Source organism: Eublepharis macularius, chromosome 4, assembly GCF_028583425.1.
Source record: "Eublepharis macularius isolate TG4126 chromosome 4, MPM_Emac_v1.0, whole genome shotgun sequence".
In the NCBI taxonomy this organism is placed as follows: domain Eukaryota; kingdom Metazoa; phylum Chordata; class Lepidosauria; order Squamata; family Eublepharidae; genus Eublepharis; species Eublepharis macularius.
Genome location: NC_072793.1, coordinates 185422884 through 185435204, shown reverse-complemented (window position 1 = coordinate 185435204; position 12321 = coordinate 185422884). Strand labels below are relative to the sequence as shown.

Genomic DNA, 12321 nt, shown 5'->3' with positions numbered 1-12321 from the left:
GAACACGGGAACAACCTGGAAGGATCATACTTACACCAACAGTAGTAAAAACTATAGTCACCCTCCATACCTTTACAGACGCATCTCTTCGACAATGCTTCCTTATATGACAGCCTTTATATTTGAGTTATAATAACAACAACAACAACAACAACATTCGATTTATATACCGCCCTTCAGGATAACTTAATGCCCACTCAGAGTGGTTTACAAAGTATTATTATTACTCCACAACAATCACCCTGTGAGGTGGGTGGGGCTGAGAGAGCTCCAGATAATTGTGACTCGCCCAAGGTCACCCAGCTGGCTTCAAGAGGAGGAGTGGGGAATCAAACCCAGCTCTCCAGATTAGAGTCCCGTGCTCTTAACCACTACACCAAACTGGGTAAAAAGCCCTCTTGAAAAAGCCCTCTTGAATAATTCAGCTTTGGATTGTTTGTGAAAAGCCAGGAGAGTGGGGGCTTTCCTGACCTCTTCAGGAAGGTCGTTCCATAAAGTGGAGGTCATGACAGAGAATGCACGTGTATTGGCAACTGTTGATTTTTCCGATGGGTAGGGGCACTTGCAGAAGGCCCTGTTTAGATGGGCAAAGATGCCATGGTGGAACACGGGGAAAGAAGTGATCCCATAGAAATGATGGACCAAGTTCAAGAAGGGCTTTGTACGTGATAGTCAAAACCTTTGTGACTGCACAATGAGAGAAATATGCATGCTCTTGCTCGTCTTGCACCAACTGGAGTCTCCAAGTTAACTTAGAAGGGAGATCTACGTACAGTAGTCAAATCTCAAGGTTACCATGAAACGGTAACACTAGACACTAACATTTATACAGTTTGCCTTTCTTCTGACACCTCTGATAGGATGCAAGCTGGCTTCCCTGCATGGACTTCAGGACACCTGGTAATAGAGGGGCTGTGGCTGAAGCTGTTCCCACAGTGGAAGCATTTATTTATTATTTAATTATTTATTAAAGCACTTATAACCCACCTTTTCCACATAGATCAACATGGTTTAAAAATGATTTTAAAAATTTCCATCATAAAAGAAATATAACATGTGTCCCTCGCGCACACACACCCAACTTAAAAGAAGGTTGCACTGCACACAACTTGAAAAGATTGTTTTCTCTCTTATGTGAATATTTTTATACGAAACAGCATAACTCTTTAGATATCAGTTTCTTCCACAGTCTTGATATTTATATGGATTTTCTCCAGTGTGGGTTCATCGATGGACAATAAGACCCAAAGTCTGAGCAAAGCTGTTTGTACACTCTGCACAGTAGTATCGTTTCTCCCCTTTATGGATTTGCTGATGGGCAGTAAGCTGCATACTCTGAGCAAATATTTCCACAACCCTCACACTTATATGGTATCTCCCCTATATGGATACACTGATGGACAGCAAGGTATGCACTCTGAACAAGCTTTTTCCACAGTCCACAGATTTATATGGTTCCTGCTCTGAATGGATATGTTGATGGACGTTAAAATCTGTACTCTGAACAAAGCGCTTTCCACAGTCCTCACAATTATATGGCTTTTTCCCTGAATGGATATATTGATGGATGTAAAATGCTGTACTCTAAGCAAAGCTCTTTCCACAGCCCTCACACTTACATAGTTTCTAACCTGTATGGATATGTCGATGGACAGTAAGCTGTGCATGCCAAGTAAAGCACTTTCCACAGTCCACACATTTAAATGGTTTCTCCCCTGAATGGATACGTCGATGGACAGTAAGACGCGTATTCCAAGCAAAGCTCTTTCCACAGTCCACACATTTAAAAGGTTTCTCCCCCGAATGGATACGTCGATGGACAGTAAGATGCTTATTCCGAGCAAAGTTCTTTCCACAGTCCACACATTTAAAAGGTCTCTCTTCTGAATGGATACGTCGATGGGCAGTAAGTGCTGTACTCTGAACAAAGCTCTTTCCACAGTCCTCACACTTATATGGTTTATCCCCTGTATGGATACGTCGATGGACAGTAAGGCTTGAATTCCAAGCATAACTCTTCCCACAATCCATACATTTAAAAGGTTTCTCCCCAGAATGCGTACGTCGATGGACAGTAAGCTTCGTACTCTGAGCAAAGGTCTTTCCACAGTCCACACATTTAAAAGGTTTCTCCCCTGAATGGATACGTCGATGGACAGTAAGTGCTGTACTCTGAACAAAGCTCTTTCCACAGTCCTCACACTTATATGGTTTATCCCCTGTATGGATACGTTGATGGACAGTAAGGCTTGAATTCCAAGCATAACTCTTTCCACAATCCATACATTTAAAAGGTTTCTCCCCAGAATGGATACGTCGATGGACCATAAGCTGCGTACTCTGAGCAAAGCTCTTTCCACAGTCCACACATTTAAAAGGTTTCTCCCCTGAATGGATACGTCGATGGACAGTAAGTGCTGTACTCTGAACAAAGCTCTTTCCACAGTCCTCACACTTATATGGTTTCTCCCCTGTATGGATACGTCGATGGACAGTAAGCTGCGTACTCCAAGTATAGCTCTTTCCACAGTCCACACATATAAAAGGTTTCTCCCCTCTGTGGATACGTCGATGGACGGTAAGCTGCGTACTCCGCGTATAGCTCTTTCCACAATCCATACATTTAAAAGGTTTCTCCCCTGTATGAATACGTCGATGAGCAGTAAGCTGCATATGCTGAGCAAAAGTATTTCCACAGACCACACATTTAAAAGGTTTCTCCCCTGTATGGATACGTCGATGGACAGCAAGATTCGTACTCTGAGCAAATCTCTTTCCACAGTCCACCCATTTAAAAAGTTTTTCCCTTGAACGTATACATCGATGGACAATAAGTTTTGAACAACGAGCAAAGCTCTTTCCGCAGTCCTCACACTTATATGGTTTCTCCCTGGTATGGATACGTCGATGCTCAGTAAGCTGCGAACTCTGAGCAAAGGTCTTTCCATAGTCCACACATTGATGTGGTTTATCCCCTGTGTGTTTTCTCCAATGTATATCAAACAGTGATTGGTAAAGGAATTCTTTTCTACACATGGGGCAAGTGATTCTTCCATGGTATGGCAGGATGTCCTGGGATTCAGCACCCTGAGAAGCAGATGATTCGTTCCTTCTCTGCCATCTTGTTCTACTCCTTCTTCTTTGCTGTTCCCTTTTCAATGGGAGCTGATGAGGTTCTTTCTTAGGCTTTTTATGGGGACCAACAGCCTCTGTGGAAAGAGAAAAGATTGGTGAAAAAGCAGAATCAAGGGAAAAGTCGTTGGATAACGATGGAACAGAAAACACTTTAAGGGGGAACAAATCCTATGTTTTCACCGATTGCTGAGTATTCAGTTATACTAAGCATGAAAACATAAAGGTGAAATGCATCCCAACAATCATCTAGTCCTAGCCTGAAACACAGGGCAGGAAAATTACACCTTCCCCTCCCCCCATGACCCCTGCTCCATGCTCAAAGAAAGGCAAAAAATCTACAAGATCACTGGCCAATCTGGCCTGGAGGAAATTCCGTCCTCACCCCAAGTGATGATTGGAATTACCCTGAATAGGATACGGAACTGAGTTCCAGCTCACACATCCCTGCCCTTCCTCCCACTATCTGCCCACATACATACTGAGTCATAGAATCATCATTGAGGACAGCTGGCCATCTGGCCTCTGCTTAAAAACCTATGTGGGCTCCTCTTTCACCAGCGCATCCACACAGCCACATGCCATCCTGCCAGTTTCCAGGGAAGGGGATTGCACCACCTTGTTTGTTTTTAAAATTTTTTTTATTGATAATACTTATTCTCCATATTATCAAAGTTTCTTTCAGAAAGTAAAAACAGTTTTACCTAGTAAAGAATTAACTAATGAATCTACAAATAATTAATTAACGCAGAGATAACGAAAGAAGAAATTATTAGAGCCATTGAAACAACAAAGCCAGGGAAAGCACCAAGTCCAGATGGGATAACGGCCAAGTTTTATAAAGTGCTTAAGTTTGACCTAGTGAAGACTTTACAAAAATTGATGAATGGAATATTAAAGGGAGAAGAAATGCCGGACACGTGGAGAGAAGCCTGTATTTCATTGATACCTAAAAAACATCAAGATTTGACGGATGTAAAAAGTTACAGACCAATCTCTCTTTTGAACAACGACTACAAGATTTTTGCTAAGATTTTGGCAGAGAGACTTAAAATATGGTTGATGGAATTTATAGATGAGGAACAAGCAGGCTTTTTACCAGAGAGACAAATTAAAGACAATTTAAAAGTAGTTTTGAACGCAATAGAATATTATGACAAACATCCAGAAAAGGAAGTGGCCTTCTTTGCGGACGCGGAGAATGCCTTTGACAACTTGAATTGGCAATTTATGCTTGCGGTGATGGAGAAAATGGACATGGGACAAGATATTATACAAGCTGTAGAGGCAATATATAAAGACCAAAGTGCAATAATATGTATCAATGATGGAACAACGGAAAGATTTAAAATAAGGAAAGGCACAAGACAAGGATGTCCACTTTCACCATTATTGTTTGTCATGGTCCTGGAAGTGTTATTAAGGCAAGTAAGGCATGATCAGTATTCTGGAAGCAGCTGGGAAAGATGCTGGCTTCCAGATAGCTCTAACGCGCTGCCTTCCTCAACCCAGATCATAAAGGAATCCTTACTTACAGTTGGAGCCAGTGAACTACACATGGTTCATTGAGAAGCAAGATACATCTTTATTGGTCCAGATTTGTTGTAGACAAGCGGTAAATTCGTTATAACTGTTGCATCCTTGCTTGAGGAGAGGCGTCCCAACAAAGGGAGGAAGAGGACCATCAAGTTTTAACACCTTCACAGGAAGCCTACAATAAACTTCTATATTGGAGGGGGGACTACAATTCCCATGAGTACCAATTGTTAAAGGGGCAGCACATAGTTCTGACTACACAGATACTGAGGCTTTCTAAGCTGTGGTTACAGTACAATCAGGATATCAGAGGACTAAAAGTGAAAGGATTTTCATATAAATTAAGAGCATTTGCGGATGACGTGATGTTTATAGCAGAAGACCCGGTCCAAATAATGCCAAAGTTATTGTATAAAATTAAACAATTTGGAGACTTAGCAGGTTTTTATCTAAACAAAAAGAAATCTAAATTAATATGTAAAAATATGATAAAGAAGAAACAACAGCAGTTATCTGAAATAATAGAATGTGAAGTAGTTCGAAAAACGAGGTATTTAGGAATAGAAATAACAGCAAAGAACGTTGATTTGTTTAAGAATAACTATGAACAACTGTGGGTAGAAATAGAGAAAGACATGATAAAATGGAATAAGCTGAATTTGTCATGGCTAGGGAGGATTGCAGTAATTAAAATGAACGTGTTGGCAAGAATGATATTTTTACTACAAACAATCCCAATAGATTGATATCAGAGTTTGTATGGGCAGGCAAGAAGCCCAGGGTCAAGATGAAAGTGCTGTTTGATGCGAAAGAAAGAGGGGGCATGCAGTTGCCAAATCTACAATTATATCATGATGCAGTGTGCTTTACGTGGCTAAGGGATTGGATGATACTGAAAAACCATACATTGTTAATATTAGAGGGAAATAATAATTTGTTTGGATGGCATGCCTATCTATGGTATGACAAAGTTAAAGCTGATGCAATGTTTCAACATCATTTTGTGAGACAAAGCCTCTTTAAGACATAGACAAAGTATAAGAAATATTTGAGTAAAGAAACACCATTGTGGATTATACCAGCAGAAGTTGTAAATCCAGAGCTGGTATATAAAGGTAAGGAGTGGGTTGCCTACAAAGACATTTTAAAAACAAACCAGGCTGGAAGACATTGGATCAAATTGAACGAAGAATTGCCCTTTCGATATGGTTGGTTTCAATATATTCAAATTAAAGGTTTATATGAGATGGACCGTAGAAAGACAGGCTTTAGAAACAAGAACTCTGAAATTGAAGAAATATTGTTAGAAGGAGGGAAGAAAATGATTGCAAGAATTTATAAACTCTTCTTAAAATGGTTTACGGAAGAGGAAACAGTGAAGGTTCAGATGGTCAAGTGGGCAATAAACTGTAACCGAGATATTGGGATTGAGACATGGGAGTATCTGTGGAAACATACTATGAAAATATCAACTTGTATTACAATAAGAGAAAATGTGTTCAAAATGATGTATAGGTGATATTTAACTCCCAAGAAATTAGCGATTAACAATAGTCGAATGTCAGACAAATGTTGGAAATGTAAGCTGCATGAAGGTTCCTTTTACCATATGTGGACATGTGACAAAGCTAAGGCTTTTTGGTCAAAAATAGTAGAGTTAATGTCAGAAATTTTACAGAAGAATATTAACTTAAATCCAGAGGTGTTATTATTATGTTTGAATTTAGAAAAATATGACTGTAATGATAGGGTGTTGATTTTTTATATGACGACAGCAGCAAGAATATTATATGCGCAGTATTGGAAAAAGGAAGAAATACCAGAAGTAGAAGAGTGGATTCAGAAGATTATGAATGTGGCAGAAATGGACAAAATGACACGCAGATTGAAAGAAGACCTTGAAGAATTCGTGAAGACTTGGGGGAAAGTTAAAAACTACTTAGAGAAAAAATGGGACCTAAGGGGAAAGCTATGGTCGTTGGAGAATTATTAAAATGGGAAGCTAAAAGTATCTTTAAGGGGTGGATAAAGGGGACTAAAAAGATAAAAGTGGTAGGGGATATAAGTAAACAAAGAGTAGCTGGGGGGGATACAAAGCTGTTGGAAGTCAATTATGGAAAGGGAGATTAGGGGTGGGTGGGTATAGGAAATAGACAGAACTGGGGATAATGAGTAAATAAGTATGTATTGGACAATTAATGATATTGTAAAATAATGTGAAACTGTATAAGATGTGATACCCACCAATAAAATTTTATTAAAAAAAAAAGAATTAACTAATGAATCTATAAATAATTAATATTGCACTTGTGATAATCGTTCAAGTTTAATTGTGTTTTCCTCTGGGAATATAAAAAAAATACAAAAAAAGAAAAGAAAAAAGAGAAAGGGTAAGAGAGAAAAAACAAATCTTTAATTGTTAGACTAGAAACAAAGCCCGTTGTAGCAAAAAATACAACGGGCTCTAGAAAGGGCAGGGGGGCCTGGCTGGCTATTGTCCCCTCCCCAGCACTCGGATCTGGGGCAGGGGAAGGAGGGCAGGGTGGCATGCCCACCTTCGGGTCCCTTGCCCTTGCCCCCATTGTAGCTTGGGGGGAAGTGAGCGAGGTACGCCCACTGCCATGCCCCCCTTTGCCCCTGCGTGGCCCCCTCATCTCCCCATTGGGACTTGTAGGATTGCCAGCTCCAGACTGGGACATTCCTGGAGATGGGAGGGGAAGTGGACCCTAGAGAGGGTGGGCTTTGAGAGGGGAGGGACCTCAGGGGGAAATAACGCCCGTTGAACCTTACCTTCCAAGGCAGCCATTTTCCCCAGGGGAACTGAGCTCTGTCACCTACACATGAGTTGTAATCCTGAGAGATCTCCACCCACCACCTGGAGACTGGCAATTCTAGGCATTGGGGTGGGGACAAGGCGGGCAAGCCTCCCCCCCCAAACCCAGCCTCTCCAGAATCTCCCCCCCATCACAGCTTTGGGGAGGGAGCAGGTAAGCCAGGCTTGTCCACCTCTGTGCCCCTCCCCCCCAGAATCATGGCTTGGGGAGGGAGAGGAAGCCGGGGATTGGGGCACTGTTGGCAGGGAGCATGAGGGGGGCTCCAGCCTCATCCGCCCAGCAGCCACCCTGATCAGGGCACTGCGGGCGGGAGGTGCATGGGGGCTGGCGGCTCCAGGCTCCTCCGTGCCCGGCAGCTATCTTGATCAGAGCGCTGCAGGCGGGAGGCGCACAGGGGCTGGTGGCTCCAGCCTCCTCCGCACCCGGCAACCACCCCGATCGAGGCATTGCAGGTGAGAGGTGCATGGGGGCTGGCGGCTCCAGCATCCTCCCTACCCCAATCGAGGCATTGCGGGTGAGAGGCGCATGGGGACTGGTGGCTCCAGCCTCCTCCTCCCAGCAGTCACGGTGCTGCAAGCGGGAGGCGGAGGGGGGCTGGCGGCTCTAGGCTCCTCCGTGCCCAGCAGCTGCCTTGATCAGAGCGCTGCGGGCGGGAGGCATACGGGGGCTGGCGGCTCCAGCATCCTCCGCCCAGCAGCTACCTCGATCAGAGCGCTGCAGGTGGGAGGCGCAAGGGGGCTGGCGGCTCCAGTATCCTCCACCCAGCAGCTACCTCGATCAGAGCGCTGCGGGCGGGAGGCGCAAGGGGGCTGGCGGCTCCAGGCTCCTCCATGCCCGGCAGCTACCTCGATCGAAGCGCTGCGGGCGGGATGCACAGGGGGGCCGGCTCCAGGCTCCTCTGCCAGCAGCCACCCCAATTGGGGCGCAACAGGGCAGAGCTCCAGGCTCCTCCGCCTGGCAGCCACCCCGATCGGGCTAGTGCGGCACAGAGCGACTTCCCTCCCTATCCCCACTGGGGGGCGCACTTCCGCGCCTGCTCAGTGGAATCAATGTGAGTCATCAGAAACCCGCTAACACAATTATGTTATAGGATACTGCATTTGATTGTTCATTCAAGTAAAATTTAGTTGGTGGTATCGCTTTGAACTAATAATCCAAATTAAACTTTAATTATACTTGTATAAGGTTGCACGGCCAATTAAATATATTTGTGACACTCTTAAGTTATTTTAATACGAATTAAAAAATAAAACATAAAAAAAATAAAAAAGAAAGGCAACTAGTTACTATACACATAGAAGGAAGAAGAACCAATGTAATCAAAATTTTACTAGACTTAAAATTTAAAGTTCTTGTTCATTTCATATAGAGCTAAAATCTATTGAGTTCATTGATCATTAGTGATCAGTTCTTTCTTATTTGTTTTTAGGACAGGACAATAAGGTACTATATTTAATTCAGCTATGAACTCGAATATTAAAATCACCTCATACAACATAAGGGGACTAGGAAACCCAATCAAACGCAAATGTGTATTATCTTATTTAGCTAAAACCAAATCTCATATCATCTTGTTGCAAGAAACTCATTTTCGCCCAAACCACGATAATGATCTAAAAGCTAATTGGATACAAACCCAGTTTCATGCCACAGGTACTTCTAAGTCAAGAGGGGTTTCAATTTTAATCTCCAGAAATCTTTCCTTCCAAACTATAAAGGTAATTAAAGATCCTAAAGGCAGGTATATCTTTCTTACAGGTGTGATAGAAGGCCGCAGTTATACAATTGCCTCACTTTATAAACCACCTTGTTCCTTCTCCTCCCCAGGAAGTGACAGCACACCCCGCTGCATCTCCCTGGACTCCCTCCTTCCAGGAACGTGCTTTTAAAAGATTTCTCATTTCCCATCTCCCTCGGTTCCTCCCAATCCTTAGCCAGCATCCCTTTGTGGCCCTTCTCCCACCATATCCAGCGGAAGAGCTCTTACATCTCCTGTGTCTTCCCAGTTTGCATCTATCCAGGGTGGGACCTTTGCTCTGCCCTCTGCTCACTCCTGCTGCTGCTGAAACTCGTCCAGAGGCTCTTTTACCCCGTGCAGGCTGTCAACAGCCTCCTGTGGCCCTATACTTCTGTTGATAAACCCTAAAATCACATTTTCCTTTTTAGCTACAGCGTTACACTGCATCTGATGAAGAGGGCTGTGGCTCTCAAAAGCTTATGCTACAAAAAAGTTGGTTAGTCTTACTGGTGCTATTGGACTCTTTAATATTTTGCTACTACAGACCAACATGGCAAACTCCTCTGGATCTATGAGCATTACACTGCTGATCTAATAAGACCCCTAGATCCTTTTCACATGTATTACCATCAGGGCAAGTCTCACAAAAAAGCTGCTTCCCCCAATCTACCCTGGGCTCATCACACCCCAGGTCTAACCGCCTCCCTCTGAAGCAACCATGCCAATCAGAAGAAACATTTCTTGTCTAGGTGGGCTCTGCCTCCTGTCATGTTGCGCCCCCCATTAAGGTTTCTCTCCAAAGCCCTGCTCTCTGTGCCCCTCTGTAAAGAGGTCAGTGGTCACCAGAGATGTGGCCTTTTCAGTTGCAGCCTCTCCCTCCTAGAAGCTTGCCTGGCGCCTACCTTGCTATCTTTTCAGTTCCACACCAAATAACATTTATTTTCCACCAACCAGGCTTTTAATGAAAGGGTTTCACTTTTTCAGGTGTTCTGTGGTATGGTTCTCTCCTGTTCTCTGGATTGTCATGGGGCTCAATGATGGTGAGGACTCCTCGGGAGGAGAGGAGCCTCGTGTAGCCAGCCTAGCCAGCCCTGAATCAGCTGAAGCGGGTAATCAGGAGGAACAGCTGCTGGTTAATCTGAGCCAACAACTGAGCCAAAGGCACCAACACCCTCGAGTTCCAACACCACTGGTGAAGCTCAGCCAAGGACGTCCAAACCTCTAGCTTCACCCAGAGAGCACAGCAGACAAAGGCAACATGTGGAGCTGCAGGAGAGGAGGCAAAGGGCACACCTTCTGGCCAGATGCCGGCTGCTGGCTGAGAACGATGAGGAATGACCACAGGATAGTTCCCAAGCTGCTGGCTGCAATCCCAGCCTGTCTATAAAACCAAGCCACAGAAGACCAGGAGGCAACATGTGAGAACCTTGCTCTGACTGTGACTGCTTTGCTGAATCTTGCCTTGCTCTTGACTTCCTGTGTGCCCCCTGAACTGTGCCTTGACCTTGTTTCTGGATAGTCTTTGCTCTGACTGGTAACTGACTTACGGGCCTCCTGACTTAGCTTGTGGATTCTGGATGTCGGACTTTGTACTCACTCCTGGCTTTGGACTAGTGCTCTGACCTCCGACCGGACTTGGACTACTCTGCTTGGGCTGGCCCAGCCCCTGACATGGATATTTCTAAGGCTACTCAGTGGCTGTTTTATGCTGTTCTTATGCTTGTTTTCCTTTTAATATTGATCATTCATGTTGTGATATCTGGAGAGGAATCTCAATAAATAAATATATGCTGGATATATCTGAGCAGTGAATATAAATATAATGAATATAAATTTCCTCCATGATTAGGCACCAAGAGAAGATTGGGGAAAGGTTCGTACCAGCTGATCTTTCTCTTTCTTCTGAGTCCTGCAAAACCAGGCTTCTTTTTCCTTGCAGCATGGAAAGACAGTCAGGTCTGGCAACCAGAAGTCCTCCTTTGGGGGAAAGAAACAGGACAGCTACTGCATGGGAGTGGAGGGGGCTAGAGCTTGGATCTAGAAGAACCTGTCTGCTGATCCTGGTGGTGGCCCAGAGTAGCAGAGGGAGCAAGGGACTTCAGCACAGGGAAGGGAAGTCCCAGCCCAGACACAGATGCCAGGATACACTATTTCGGTCCCCTCCGAAGGCAAGAAGGCTCCAACATCCCAATCAGACACGCTCGACTGTGATCCAGACAAAGGGCCACTAACACTGACAAAGGGCCTCTACATTTTATGAGACTGCAGGGAGATGATGTTTGTGCTCCTTTGATTTCAAGAGGAGGCAAGCACACAAGATTTCAGCAGGCCAGATTCTCAGTGCTAGAGACGAAACCTGCTAAACCGGCATAAATCTAGTTTTTCATAGTTTGTTCTTCAAGGCTCTACCATACCCTGTTCCTGTGGAGGCTGACCATGCCTAAGCATACACTGGTGCAAGTTGAACAAACACAGTGCAATGACCCCAATCCACACTTTTGTCCCCTCCGCCCATTGGTATCCTTTTCATGCCCAACAGGAGACGGTATGGTCCTTCGAGAAAGGGAACGTTTTTTTCAAACTTTGTAAAATGCACAGCAGGAATCCCATATAAATAGTGGTATTTTTATGTTTATTTAAAACTAGCTACAAAGCTCATTGTGGGATTAAATGCAATGGCCTCTAGGAAGGGCAGGGCGGGTGGGGTCCTTCACACCAACCTGATCTGGTTAGGAGGAGGGCAGGGTGGCCAGGCATTGCCTGCTCCCCTGCACCTGATCTGGGTGGGGGCAGGGCGGGGCAGTCAGGCTGGGCATTGTCCACTCCCCTGTGCCCATTCTGACTGGGGGGAGTGGAGGGTGGCCAGGCATGGCGTTGCCTGATCTGGGTGGGGGGAGTGCTGGTTGGTCAAGCCGGGCCACCAACCCCACGCCCGATACAGGGGGAAGGCAGTGCAGCTGGGCTAGGCTTTTCCCTATTTCCCATTCCCGCTTCCCGTTGCCACAGCACCCTTCAGAAGGATGGGATAGCTCACATGGGCTTCCCGAGGCAGTGGTGCCTTCTGGAGGCCGTATTGGCCAC

At 44.8% G+C, this 12321-nt stretch overlaps 1 protein-coding gene across 1 annotated transcript in view; it reads right to left on the bottom strand.

Moving 5' to 3' along the window:
• The window catches only part of LOC129328454 (zinc finger protein ZFP2-like), a 30817-nt gene continuing 18496 nt past the window's right edge, over positions 1 to 12321 (bottom strand). Inside the window, exons 6-7 of the mRNA XM_054977532.1 lie at positions 11122 to 11217; positions 1 to 3209 (exon numbers count right to left, since the gene is read on the bottom strand). Of these exons, the coding sequence (XP_054833507.1) occupies positions 1627 to 3209; positions 11122 to 11217 (1679 nt within the window). The 3' untranslated portion in view covers positions 1 to 1626. The remainder of the gene's footprint in view (positions 3210 to 11121; positions 11218 to 12321) is intronic.